The 13,409-nt window shown below is 37.8% G+C and overlaps 1 protein-coding gene across 1 annotated transcript in view; it reads right to left on the minus strand.

Annotated features, from left to right (window-relative positions):
• Positions 1 to 7,803: 7,803 nt before the first annotated feature.
• Positions 7,804 to 13,409, minus strand: part of ZMAT1 (zinc finger matrin-type 1) — a 39,836-nt gene continuing 34,230 nt past the window's right edge. The window contains exons 5-6 of the mRNA XM_007952192.2: positions 10,717 to 10,816; positions 7,804 to 9,112 (exon numbers count right to left, since the gene is read on the minus strand). Coding sequence (XP_007950383.2) covers positions 7,804 to 9,112; positions 10,717 to 10,816 — 1,409 coding nt within the window. The remainder of the gene's footprint in view (positions 9,113 to 10,716; positions 10,817 to 13,409) is intronic.

The raw sequence follows: 13,409 nt of genomic DNA on the forward strand, positions 1-13,409 counted from the left end.
ATAAGATGTGGTTATCCAGGTAGAGAGGGACTTATCAGATATTTATTCCATGACCTGGCTCATCTTTCAGGAAATCCTGAGTAAATATCTGCTAACCAGCAATTGGGCATGTCAGATAATCTGAATGATATCCAACTGGCCAACTGTAGTGTTGATACAAGGAGACACAACTGTAGTGAAACTAAGTTGGGTTTATTGCAACAAAGGACCATACACCATAAGGAACAGTGGAATGTCTCAATATGATAGTGTCTTAAATGAGTATTATAGGATCTCAGCATTTATTAGGTGATTTTGAGAAGGTTCAAGAAAGTTGGACTTTTCTCTAGACCAAGATGGTCAAGAAGTGGGATGATTCTATTATTGGAAATTTTTTTTCCCCTAGAATGTGGGGATACCAACATTCATTCATTTTGAAAGATGCAGTAGTCACCAGTATTAGCCAATAAAAGTTATTTAGTCATTTTTGTGTTTTGGACAATATTCTTGTTTTAATTTTTGTTCAGACATGCTTATGAAGTGTTTCTCATTTTGTTTCATCATAGTCACAGAGTAGCCTTGTCTAGTGTTGGTATTCAGTGAGATTTCTTCATGTTCTAAAGGAAAATACCATAGTCTAGCTGTGAAGGCCATGCCAGCACCTGGTAACACCATCATGAGTTAGGTGTGGTACCAGACCAGCTGTTAGCTCTCAGGAGCTACTTTTCTTTCTTTTGGTAGCAAGTCTGAACTCTGTAGTTCACGCCCATGAGAGGAACTGGGAATGACACCTCCCAAGGGCCACCTCCTAATTAACTCTGTATACATCTGGGCTTAGGAATGAACCTCTATTTGAAAAAGGAAACAAATAATTAGTATATATAAAAAACGATGGCACAGCCATGTTCATTGCAGCACTATTCACAATGGCAAAAAGATGGAAACAACCTAAATGCCCATCAGCGGAGTAATGGATAAACAAACTATGATACATATGTATAATGGACTACAACACAATGTTAAAGAACAATGATGAATCTTCAAAACATCTCATAACATGGTTGAACCTAGAGGACATTATGCTAAATGAAATTAGTCAACCATGAAAAGACAAATACTGTATGGGACAACTACTATAAAAAGTCAAGAAAAGGGTATTCACACAGTAAGAAATAGTCTTTGATGGTTACCAGGGGTGAGAGAAGGGAAGGTAAACCACTAACTAGAGAGTAGACCCTTATTAATTTGGGCAAAAACAGAAAAAAAAAGATGAATGAGAATACACTTGAAATGCCTAAAGCATCATGGTGTCTCTACTCTATTTCCCTCACCTTCCCCTTTCAAGGGAGTCTTCCAGGGTCCTGGGACTCTGGTTTATGTTGGTGGGCTATGATGCCTGAGTCTGGTCATGTGTATACAGGTGAACATGATCACTGGGCACATCTAGTGGAGTACTGACCATACAGTTCTGGAGCTCAGGAAAGAGGCGGCTTAAATGCAGCAATGGGCTCACACTGGCAGTGGCTGGCACACAGGAGGCACTCAAACACTACAGTGGATGGAAGGATGAATGAATGTGTGAATGAATGAATAAATGACATACTTTTGGAGATAGCATAAACTCAATCTGAATGTTTACCTCTTCAGGGTGTTCCCATACACAATTGTTTTTGTATACTTTTAAGTACCTTATTTTTTGTCATTGCAAAATTATTGTTTCCTTTGGATAAAATTTAAAATAGACTCATTAACAAAGTCTCAGTCTGAATATCACAAATCGGGAGCTTGAAAATAAGGGAACCCCACCTAATAACTACACATAGTTTTCCAGAAGATGCCTAGAAACAAGAAACGTTGCCAGTGCACTCAGAAACTGCCTCAGACTTAACAGAGGAGGGAAGGTCAATTCATATTTTGCAAATATTAGAGCATTTAATTTACCAAATGAATATTAATATTTTATTATTGTAAAAAGAGGAAAGTATACCTAGAGGGTGAAAAACTATGTAAGTCTTGTCCCTAAAGCCTAGTTTCCTTCCCAAGATAGCAACGGCATGATTCATATTCTGCCATGTGGCACTGAAGTCCCTGCAAACTGCAGACACTTCAATCCTAGGCCTCTAATGTCCACCAGCCCTCTCAGCATGAGATACTGGAAGTAATTACTAAGTAATTACTATTATTATTATTCACATATGTGAAATGAACATTGGAGAAAAGGTGGTTATTGCTGATAGTGTGGTAGTTTAAGCTTCTGTATCAACTTGGCTGGGCCATGGTTTTGAGTGACTGCACAACTGGATGCAGTTATGCCCCATAATGAGATTGGATGTGTGTAATTAACTCCATGGTGGGATTTGCTGTGAGCAGCTAAGTAGTTGCCTTTGGGGTGTGGCCTGCTTTCAGCATATAAGGAGACACTTTGAGAAAGGTCTCTAGCTTTTTGGCACATCTGGATCCCACATTTGCCTGAGCCTTCATCTCAGTGGCCTGCCATGTTGCCTGCCAATCTTGGGATTGTTCCTGGACTTGAACTAGTGGCCTGCTGATCTTGGGGCTGTGCTATTTTACCTGCCAATCCTGGTTTCATCAGCCTCAGCTGTCAGCAGCTGCCTCAGTTAGATGCCTCTAGCTCCAGTGGGTCTGGAATAAGAGGCAGAGCTGAAGCCCAAGGTCAAGGGGTGCTTCACACAGCCCCTAGAGCCGGCACTGTGAATTTGGACTTCTAACTTCCTAAAGTGTAAGAGAATAAATTCCTGTTATAAATTCTTGTTAAGCCATCCACTTGTGGTATATTTGTTATAGCAGCACTAGAGAACCAAGACAGATGGATTCTTATCTTAAAAGCTTTCACAAACAGAATTTAAAATAACATTAATAAATATTGTGTACTTCCCAAAATGAATGTATTTTCCACTGGGAAAAAAATTTAGAAATTGGAAGCAAATTCTCCCTCTTAGGAAGAGCCAGAATTTTGGCTTGGACATCAGGTCTGGTTGTCAGTGATTCAATTCCATGCAGTCTCTCTAGATCAGCGCTATTCAACAGGAAGCCACTCACCACATGTGGCTATTGAGCACTTGAAATGTGGTTAGTCCAAATTAAGAAACGCTATACATGTAAAATATACACATTTTGAAGAGTTAGTACAAAAAAGCATAAAAATATCTAATTTTTTGTTGATTACATATGTTGTTGTTAAGTGCCATCGAGTTGGACCTGACTCATAGCAACCCCTCCTTGGGTTTCCGAGGCAGTATCACTATGGAAGTAGATTGCCCAACCTTCCTTCCGAGGAGTGGCTGGTGGGTTTGAACCAGCCTTCTGGTTAGCAGTCAAGTGCCTTAGGGACTATGCTACCAGAGCTCCTTTGACTACATATAGAAGTGATAATGATGTGGGTATGTTGAATTAAATAAAATATATTAAAATGAATTTCTCCTTCATTTTTACTTTTTAAAAATGTAGTTATTGGTAAATTAAAAAACAACATATGTGGCACTGCCCTAGATGGAGTCAGTGGGTGTTAGGGTGATTTGGGTGGGGTGGGTTCAGATCTTTCTGAATGTGATCTAAGAACATGTTTTCTTTCAAGGCTTCTCAATGTCCTAGGGTACATACAATCCCTTAAGATGGCTAACAGGAAACTCCCTCTCTTCCCAGCCTTTGCTCTGTAACTCCTCCTTTGGACACCCAAAGGAAATTAGTTTCCCAAATAAACAACTATTTCCTAGCTTCTTTATCTATTGTGATACCTCTGCTATAAACACATAACTCCTTTCTTCAGTTATTACACAGAACTCATCCTTTTGTAGGCTTCTGCTTCAATGTCACTTTGTTTGGGAAGCCTTCCCTGAATGCCCTCTTTCCAACCCATCAAACCCTGATACCTACAGTGCCCTTCATCACTCTTATTATAACCTTTAATATTTATGATGCAATTGTCTATTTATTGGTCCACTTTCTCTGTTCACTTGTGAGCTGTTTGTGGGACAGAATCTATGTTCTTCATTTTTCTCAGATTCCTTCCTGGCACAATGCTGAGAGTCAACTCTTACTCATTCAATGTATGCAAATAACAAGACAGTGAATCCCATTTTTTCTGTAACTCCCAATTCTTGAAAATTATTTTCCAAATTCAGCCAAAGTCTGCCTCCCTGTCCCCTCTACTCAGTTTAGGATGAATCTCTGAAGCTAGATACTTGTTCCAAATACTGTCCGTCGGCCATACATTTGCCTAAGGTCATATATGATTTTAAGTTTGGATGAGTGTGTCTTTCAAACCAAGCATGTAATAAAAAGGAGCTCTGGTGGCATAGTGCCTAAGGCATTTGACTGCTAACCAGAAGGATGGTGGTTCAAACCCACCAGCCACTCCTCAGAAGGAAGGTTGGGCAAGCTACTTCCATAGTGATACCGCCTCAGAAACCCAAGGAAGGGTCACTATGAGTCGGGTCTGACTCGATGGCAGAGTGTGTGTGTGTGTGTGTGTGTGTTTGTGTGTGCGTAATAAAAAACCCAACAGTTTTCAAACCTGTTTTTGAATTGTGTTCCACACTCAACTTCAGGACTCAATATTTATACTATCAAATTTCTTCTTACTAGATCCAGCACTCGGCTCCAGAAAAGGTTTTGTGTGTGGTGTGTGTGTTTAAACCCTGCATATATATTTAAATGTCCAGACTTATGTTCTTAACTCCATGCATTCCTTGAAGGGGTCTCAGGGGCAGAAACTGGTAGCAAGGCAGATGTGTCAAAGCAGGGCTCCAGGCCCTTGTCTCCAACTTCAACCAGAAAATTATGCTTGCTGGTTAACATAAAATTTTATGGTAGTATTAACAAAAACTTTACTTTATGGTAGGATTAACAAAAAAAATATTTTATGGTAGGATTAACATAGACTTTATTTTATGGTAGGGTTAACAAAAAATTTATTTTACGGTAGGGTTAACATAAAAATTTTGCCAAGAATGTTTCTTCCAATTTTTGAAAACCAAAAATTCTAGAGCAAGCCACTGGTAACTTCACCAAGACTGTAGTCAATACATCGTTATATACCTGCTCCCCAAACCCATACAACCCAATTTAAATGCTTTTAATTTTTAAAATTTGTATCGCCCAGTATAAAGCTGTGTGCTAATTTTTTATATTTAAATATTAATATTTAAATTATTTTGAAAAGACCACTGTTAATATTTTTGTGATATATACTTTTGAATCCTCCTCCCCCAGGAATTCAACCTAAAACAGACTTCTGCAAAAGAACTGATCAATTCTAAAAATGCTACCAGTTAAACTGACTTGCACTGTCTATGGGGAAAAGCCACATTTTGAAGTGGGAGAGGGGTTTCATAAAAAAGAGAATTTTTAACATTTTTGTGGCTGACATCCTAATATCTCTACCCTGGTTCTTTCCCCTTTCCTTCACCATTATACCCAATATGTTTAAAAAGAAGGGAAATGACATTATAGCACAAAATAATAATCTTACACTAATACTCTCATGGAAGAAAACTTATGGGGATTATCTAATTGTCTTTGGGACTAATCACTTAACCAGGTATGGATTCAACTACTCATATTATGCTTCAGCTCCTATTTACCATCTCTCCGATCACAAAGAAAAAAAATCTGTTAATGCCTTGTCTAAATTCAGATTATTTCCTAAGTTTATTTGCTTTTCTTATAGGATTAACGTATCAGGGAAATATTATAGACTACTTTCCCATTCTTGGTAACTCCACATTGGATTCTAATGATATGCCCACAAAGTCACACAGCAACTTGATGGCACACTGAGACTAGACTCTGGGATTTGGATTCCCAGGTCATTACTTTTTTTTTTTTTTTTTTTAATTTTAAGAGCCTGTTTTTACATTCAACATTATGTGTACATTTAGTTTCATTCCACATTTACCATGTCCAACCCTAACTCAGTCTCCTCCCCTCCCTACCCAGTAACCCTCCCTTTGGCCCCTCATATTTATGCACTCCTGTTTGTCCTGCATTTCCTCAATTTAAATGTTGGTCCTCTGGTGCCCCATGGCCTATTGCTCTAAGGGATGTACTACCATAGAGTATTTGGGTGCGGCATCCTGGGTTGAGTGGTGGCATGTACATCTTGTTAACTATTGGGCTGAGAGCCAGCCCCCAGGAGTGCATTTTATTCCAGGTGCAGAATGTATTCCAGGGCCATAATAATGGGGATCTCACCAGATTTCATCTGACCAGTAATTCTGGTCATTATTGAGTTTTTGGATTTGGTTCCACGTTTTCCCTCCCACTCTATCCAGGATCTCCAGATTTGATCCTTTCCTGAGTGGTTGGCATTGGTAGCCAGGCACCATCTAGTTATTCTGGTCTCGAGGGCCTTCACATCCTAGGGCTGATTGCCAAATGCCCTTGTTTTTTTCAGGCCATTACTCTTCCTACTATACCAGTGGTGCTCCAATGCTTACAGGAGGTGGTTATTATCAAAAGGGAAACACAAGAATAAAAAATGGCCAAAATGAAACAATTTAAAGGTTAATGCACCCTCATGGCCCTCGACTTCTTATAAAGTTTTCCTTCTTCAGCTTTAAGTATTTAGTCCATCATATTTTTCTAACCTAAAAAATGGACTCGAGTCTGAATATCAGTTTTTATTAAGCAAGATGTAGAATAAACACAATTTCTACAACTTTACAAAGTGATCTTCCCAGAGGTCTTAGTACAAACTGCTCAATTATTGCCCTCTTGCTCCCGAAATAAAATAATCTTTTAATAGGAAATTATCATTTACATAAAACAATATATAGAAATTAAAACACTTCAATATAAATATTTCCAGAATATAGACTGGTTTTGTATCAGTACTTTTTGAGAGCTTTTTAAAACTATATATCATCTAAGTTGTTTATTATAGCTGTTCCACCTTCCGTTTCAGACTAGAAAATACAAAAATACGCTGTAAATTAGATTTAACAAAGAACAAAATCAGTCTAAATTGCTTCATGTATTTTCCTTGGAGAAATCTAGGAAACATAAACAAACAGAAAACAACAACAAAACACCACCAAACACTAACAGGAAGCCAAACAAAGAATGGATTCTTCAATACCTGATAATTCTCTCATTTAAAATAAATGATCTCCAAAGGTAAATAATTTACTATCACAGCAATCTGATGAATACAAGTAGAGACACCCTCATTAAGGGAAACTGCATGACATGTAAGAAACATGGGAGTTTTTCTTTAAAAAAAAATGAGGAAAAGTAATTCCCAACTTGGGGAAAAGGCATATCGAATACTTTTGCTTGGCTATTGTTGGACGTTCAAGTACCGGTACACCTAGGGAAATTCAACATAAATTTCTTGAAACCAAACTTCTCAACCTATTTCTTCAATTCAACATTGGAGTTACCAAAACTAAAGAGTTTCAAAAGCCATGAATAGACCCATCCATACCACTGCCTCGTCCATTTTTCTTTAACAGGTTTCTGTTTCTCTTTTCTGTGCTTGTTGTTGTTAGGTGCTGAGTTGATCACCATGATCCCATGTGCAGAACTGCCCCATAAAGTTTTCTAGGCTATAATCTTTATGACAGGTCTTTTTCCTGTGAAGCTGCTGGGTGGGTTTCTGTGCTTATTCTTTTCTTTGTCAGAGGCTAGGCCTAGGGTTTTTTTTTTTTTTTTTTTTTTTCTTCTTTCAATGTTTAAGCTTTCCTGAATTGACACTGACTATAACTATCTCTTCTTTTCTTTGTCAGATGCTTTTGTCTTTGTCTAAATCCATATCCTTAACTGACTTCTTCAACTCATCTTGGATAGATATCACTGAAAAGCTCAAAATCCAAGAATCGACTCATCCCAAAGCATTTCCTCTTCTGTCCTTTCTTCAGCATGTTTCTTCTTATCTTTTCTGTGCTTACGCTCTACTTTCTCAGAGGCTACATCATGACTTTTTTTTTTCTTTCGATGCTTAAGCTTTCCTGAACTGACACTGATTTTATCCACGGTTTTTTCCCTTTGCTGGATGCTCTTGTCTTTCTCTAAATCTACATCCTCATAACTCTTTTTCCTTTTATGTTTGGACTGCTCTTTCTCTGCCTTTTCTTCTTCTTCCTGATGCCGCCTTCTCTTCTGATGTCTCCGCTTATGACCTGATGGATGGTCACTGGTATTGTTTTCTGAAGAGATGTCCTTGTAAACTTCAGATTCTACACTGTATGGGCCAGAATTATTTTCTTGTTGACTAAGGCTCAGGGGTACTGGTTTTTCTGAGAAACAGTCTCTGGTTTGTTGATAATAGTTCACAGGATCTGATCTATGTTTGCTGTCATGAGCCGATGAGCAATGAGGCAACTGTTTTTCCACTACTTGTGAAATCTTGCATGATCCTGGGTAGGTCTGAGAAGTCTCAAATGCGCATCTTTGCTCAAACATTCTAGGTCTGAAATCAACCATTTCTCTGTACCCATGGGTTTCCATAGAGCTATCTTCCATCTTTCTGAAGCAAGTCTTTGGCTCTAGTCCTCTAGCTTTCTGCTCTTTGATGTAATCTTCAAGTTCATCTTGGAAGGAGTCATATGTCCTCTTTGAAGGAGCTGGTAACCAACAGGATGATGGCTGGTTTTCCACAGGTGAAATATTGAACGGTCCTTGGTAGGTCTGAGAAGTCTCAAATGAAAATCTTTGTTCAAACATTTCATGTCTAGGTCCAGAATCAACCATTTCTCTATACTTACGGCTTTCTATAAAGTTACCTCCCATCTTCCTGAAACAAGTTTTTTCCTCTTGTCCTCTGGCTTTCTGCACTTTCATGTAATCTTCCAGTTCACCTTGAAAAGAATCATACTTCTTTTGTGAATAATCTGGTAAGTAATGAGGTAACTGGTTTTCCATTGCTTGTGAAATATTGTACTGTATTGGGTATGTCTGGAAAGTCTTATATGGTAATCTTTGCTCAAACACTCTATGCCTCGGTCTGAAATCAATTACTTCTCTGTACCCACATGTTTCCAAGGAGCTCTCTTCCATCCTTCTGAAACAAGTGCTTGACTGTAGTCCTCTGGCTTTCTGCATGTTAATGTAATCTTCACATTCCGTCTCTTGTGTCTTTGAATTCTTCACTAAACTGATAACAAGGGTTTCTCTGCAAAGAAGATGGTTTAAGTTCTTGTTTATAAATTATTGTATTCTGAGTATTTTCCTTGTTCTCAAAAATATTAGCCTCAAAACACAAAACACCCACACTTTAAAAAATCTACCTCTAAATAAAAGCTCTGAATAATGAACTTATGCAAAAAAAGCAGCAGCAGGGATAGTCAAATATCTCCTAGGGATCTCATATTTTATACATAAATAACTTTCTTAGGGCTGGAATGAAAAGGAGGATGAGTATAAAGATGACATATCTGATGTTGTTACAGTACTAAAAAAAGCAAGGCATGTTGGGGAATATTGGTAAGGACCCATTTTTTTAATGTCTTGGTAGATGATTATGGTGGTACAATGGTTAAGTACTCACCCTAAATGTCCGCAATTCAAACTCACTAGCCACTCCATAGGAGAAAGATGTGGCTATCTGTTTCCATAAAGATTACAGCACTGGAAACCCTGTGAGGCAGTTCTACTCCATCCTATTGGGTTACTATGAGTCAGAATTAACTCAAGGGCAGTAGATTTGGGTTTTTTGGTTTTGATTGATGCTCTGATCAGAATGTTACATCACTTCTAAAATTTTAGTTAGTCAGTTCCTTGTATACATCTATAAGTACAACAGTTATTTATTTTGGAACGCCGAGATTTTTCCTTTTTATGTCTAACTAAAGATTAACTTAGGAGCTCTGGTAGCATAGTGCCTAGGGCACTTGATTGCTAACCAGAAGGCTGGCGGTTCAAACCCACCAGCCACTCCTCGGAAGGAAGGATGGGCAATCTCCTTCCGTAGTGATACTGCCTCGGAAACCCAAGGAGGGGTCGCTATGAGTTGGGTCCAACTCGATGGCACATAACAACAACAACAAAGATTAATTTGGTGAGTCAGACAATTTAATTCCTAACTACTCACACATTCAGAAGTGTTAAAATATTCTATTAGAATAAAATAATATACAGAAATATTATGCTTTGATTTGAAAAGCAACAAACCAAATACACAATAGTTAAATCCCCCTCAGTTCTGACTTTCCCAGACCCTAACTGTCCCCTTAATTCTCCCCTACTTAAAATAACCAACTAGACTAGACTAAATATTTATAGAGCTCCTATTATGTGCTAGGCCAAGCACCTTACATACACTATTTCATTTCAATTTAACAACCTTGTAACAGGTGTCCAAAGTTATACATTTGTTACAAAGATGGATTCAAATCTAAAACTATACCTTTGTTCTTAACCAGTATTCCTCATTGGAAGGATGATGACCTTGCCACAGAATCCCTAAACTATGCTATGCCAACCTTCCAAGGATTCCCTGACTTTGTATAATTATCCTGAAACTAACCCTTTAGCATCCTCCAAAAGGCAATGCTGTGTGATGAGTGGTGGTACCAACTAGCCAGCTCTGGCAATACATTATTATGGCTAAGTAATTCTCTGGAGGAAACTAGGATATGTTACAAATACCAGCAACCAAATTCAGGATCAACTCATAAAAGAATGAATTCCTAGAAAGTTTCTAAAATACATGCAATAATACTTGACAGCAGTCTTTGTCTTTGGTGTCATAGGAGCATTTTGGCAAAAAATACTTACTTAGTTTGATGTTCATTTCCTTGCATATGGGACCGGAACATTTCTGAAGATGTAAAGGTAATACTACAAATATGGCAAATGTAAGTTCTCATAATAAATGCTGAAAAAACAGAAAGTTCAAGTTAAGATGGTAAGTAGGATACACATAGAATCACATAATGTTAGACACAGACAGTAATAAAGGTAGCCTTTCAGAGCCTATGCCTCTTAAAGCCCAGAATTCTTTCTACTACACCTTACTCTTCTCTATATCTGACTTCTTTCCTAAGAAATTGCTATCTTCTTGTTTAATATCACTACATGGATGTCCAGCAAAAAACAAAACAAAGCAAAAAAAAAAAAAAAAAACCTAACTACCATCAAGTCAATTCCAACTCCTAGTTACCTCCATTGGGTTTCCAAGGCAGTAAATCTTTACAGAAATAGATTGCCCAGTCTTCCTTCCATGAAGTGGCTGGCAGGTTTGAACCTTCTGGTTACCAATCAAATGCCTTAGGGACTATGCCACCAGAGCTCCTTTGGATGTCTACTAGGCACCTCACATTTAACATACCCAACCAACCTTTGCCTCTTAATCCATCAACAAAACTCTTACTTGTTTGCACCTAATTCTCTTTCCACCCAAACAAATCCTGAAATGTTCCCAAAAGAATAAAGACAAATGAAAGCAGATTTTTACTCTCCTACCTGAGATCACTGTAGTGCATTAGTTTACCGAAAGTAATTTCCACAGACAGACGTGGTTTTACAAAGGAGAGAAGTTCAGTGAGCATGACTCTCAGGATAAAAACTGAAAGCAAATTCTAAAGCAAAACTACTAGTTACCACTTCAAAAGAATCAAACACTATAGAATAGGAAATCTATACCACCTATCCCCAATTACTATTCCTTAGGTAGAATTCGAACCAGGGGATCAATTATTATTATTATTTAATCTCATCATCCTTCCTTACATTTTCTCTTTGGCCTTTGAAACACACTAAGAAATTTTGTAAGCGAAATATAAAAATGATTTCACCCTAAGGAAGAGACTGATGGCTGAGGATATGTTAGGGGCAACCAAAGTCATTAAAAAAAAATCAAACAGCAATCTAATAACTTAAAAGCCACTGATTTAATCAGTATGAAGTGTATTGGTCTTTTCCAAGCAAGGAATATTCACAGAAAAAGGAGACTATTGTCAAGAGGAAAGAAATATGCCAATTTTGAAGAACTTGAGGAACTGTGCTCACCTGTAGGCCCACGAGAGCTCATCAGGTTTTACCAAAGTCTGAATGAATGATTCCTCAAAACTATCCTATCTTCATGTGTTCTGATTTCACGTTCACTTTTTGATTATAATTTGGTTTCCCACATTCTTCGATACCAAGAAGAGGATTCCTTGGATGAGAGACACAGATACCTGGAAACTGGAAATACATGTCTCCTCATACTATAAATCAATACCTGAATGTTAATAGATTAATTTAAACTACAATGTTTCTCAGATTTCTTTGGTAAGAATTTCCTGGGACACTAGTTTAAAATATAGATCCCCAGACCTCTCTTCAGCAGATTATGATTCACTATGTCTAGGGTAGGTTAGGGAACTTGTATTTTAACAAGTACCCCAGGTGACTGTTGTCAGAAACTTTGGAGGAAATATGAAGAAATTGAAGATTTTCACACACTTCTACTGAAATTGACCAAACATGCAATCAATATGTATTGATAAATACTATTGATTGGAATGTGAAAGTTGGAAACAAAGCAGCAGCACTGGTAGCTGGAAAATATGGCCTCGGTGACAGACATGATGCCAGAGTTCTTACGACAGAATTCTGCATGACCAATGACATATTAATTGCAAATACACTTTTTCAGCAATATAAATGGCAAATAAATATGTGGACTTCACCAGATGGAATACACAGGAAGCAAATCTACTACATCTGTGGAAAGAGACGATGGAAAACCCTAATCATCATCAATCAGAACAAGGCCGGCGGCCAACTATGGAATAGACCATCCATTGCTGACATGTAAGTTTAAGTTGAAGCTTAAACAAGTTATTGAGAGCCAAAATATGACCTTGAGTATATCCTACCTGAATTTAGAGATTACCTGAAGAACAGATTTGATGCACTGAACACCAGTGAGTGAAGATGTTGTCGGACGACATCAAAGGACATCATACAAAAAGAAAGCAAAAGGTCATTAAAAAGACAAGATAGGAAGAAAAGACCAAAATGGATGTCTGAAACTTGCTCACGAACAGACAGTAACTAAAGCAAATGGAAGAAATGTTAAAGTAAAAGAGCTAAATAGAAGATTTCAAAGGGCAGCACGAGAAAACAAAGTATTATAATGAAATATGCAAAGACCTGGAGTTGGAAAGTAAAAGGGGAAGAACACACACAACATTTCTCAAGCTGAAAGAACTGAAGAAGAAAATCCAAGCTTTGAGTTGCACTATTGAAGGATTCTATGGCCAAAATGACGAACGATGCTGGAAGCATCAAAAGAAGATAGAAGAAATACAGAGTCTGTACCAAAAAGAATCGGTAGATATTTAATCATTTTGGGAAGCATTGTTATGACCAAGAACTGATGGTACTGAAGGAAGAAGTCCAAGCTGCACTGAAGGAATTGTTGTAAAATAAGTCTCCAGGAATTGACAGAACACTCACTGAGATGAAACAAATGGATGCAG

Source organism: Orycteropus afer, unplaced genomic scaffold (assembly GCF_000298275.1).
Source record: "Orycteropus afer afer isolate SDZICR_OR568_19922 unplaced genomic scaffold, OryAfe1.0 scaffold00327, whole genome shotgun sequence".
NCBI classification, from domain to species: domain Eukaryota; kingdom Metazoa; phylum Chordata; class Mammalia; order Tubulidentata; family Orycteropodidae; genus Orycteropus; species Orycteropus afer.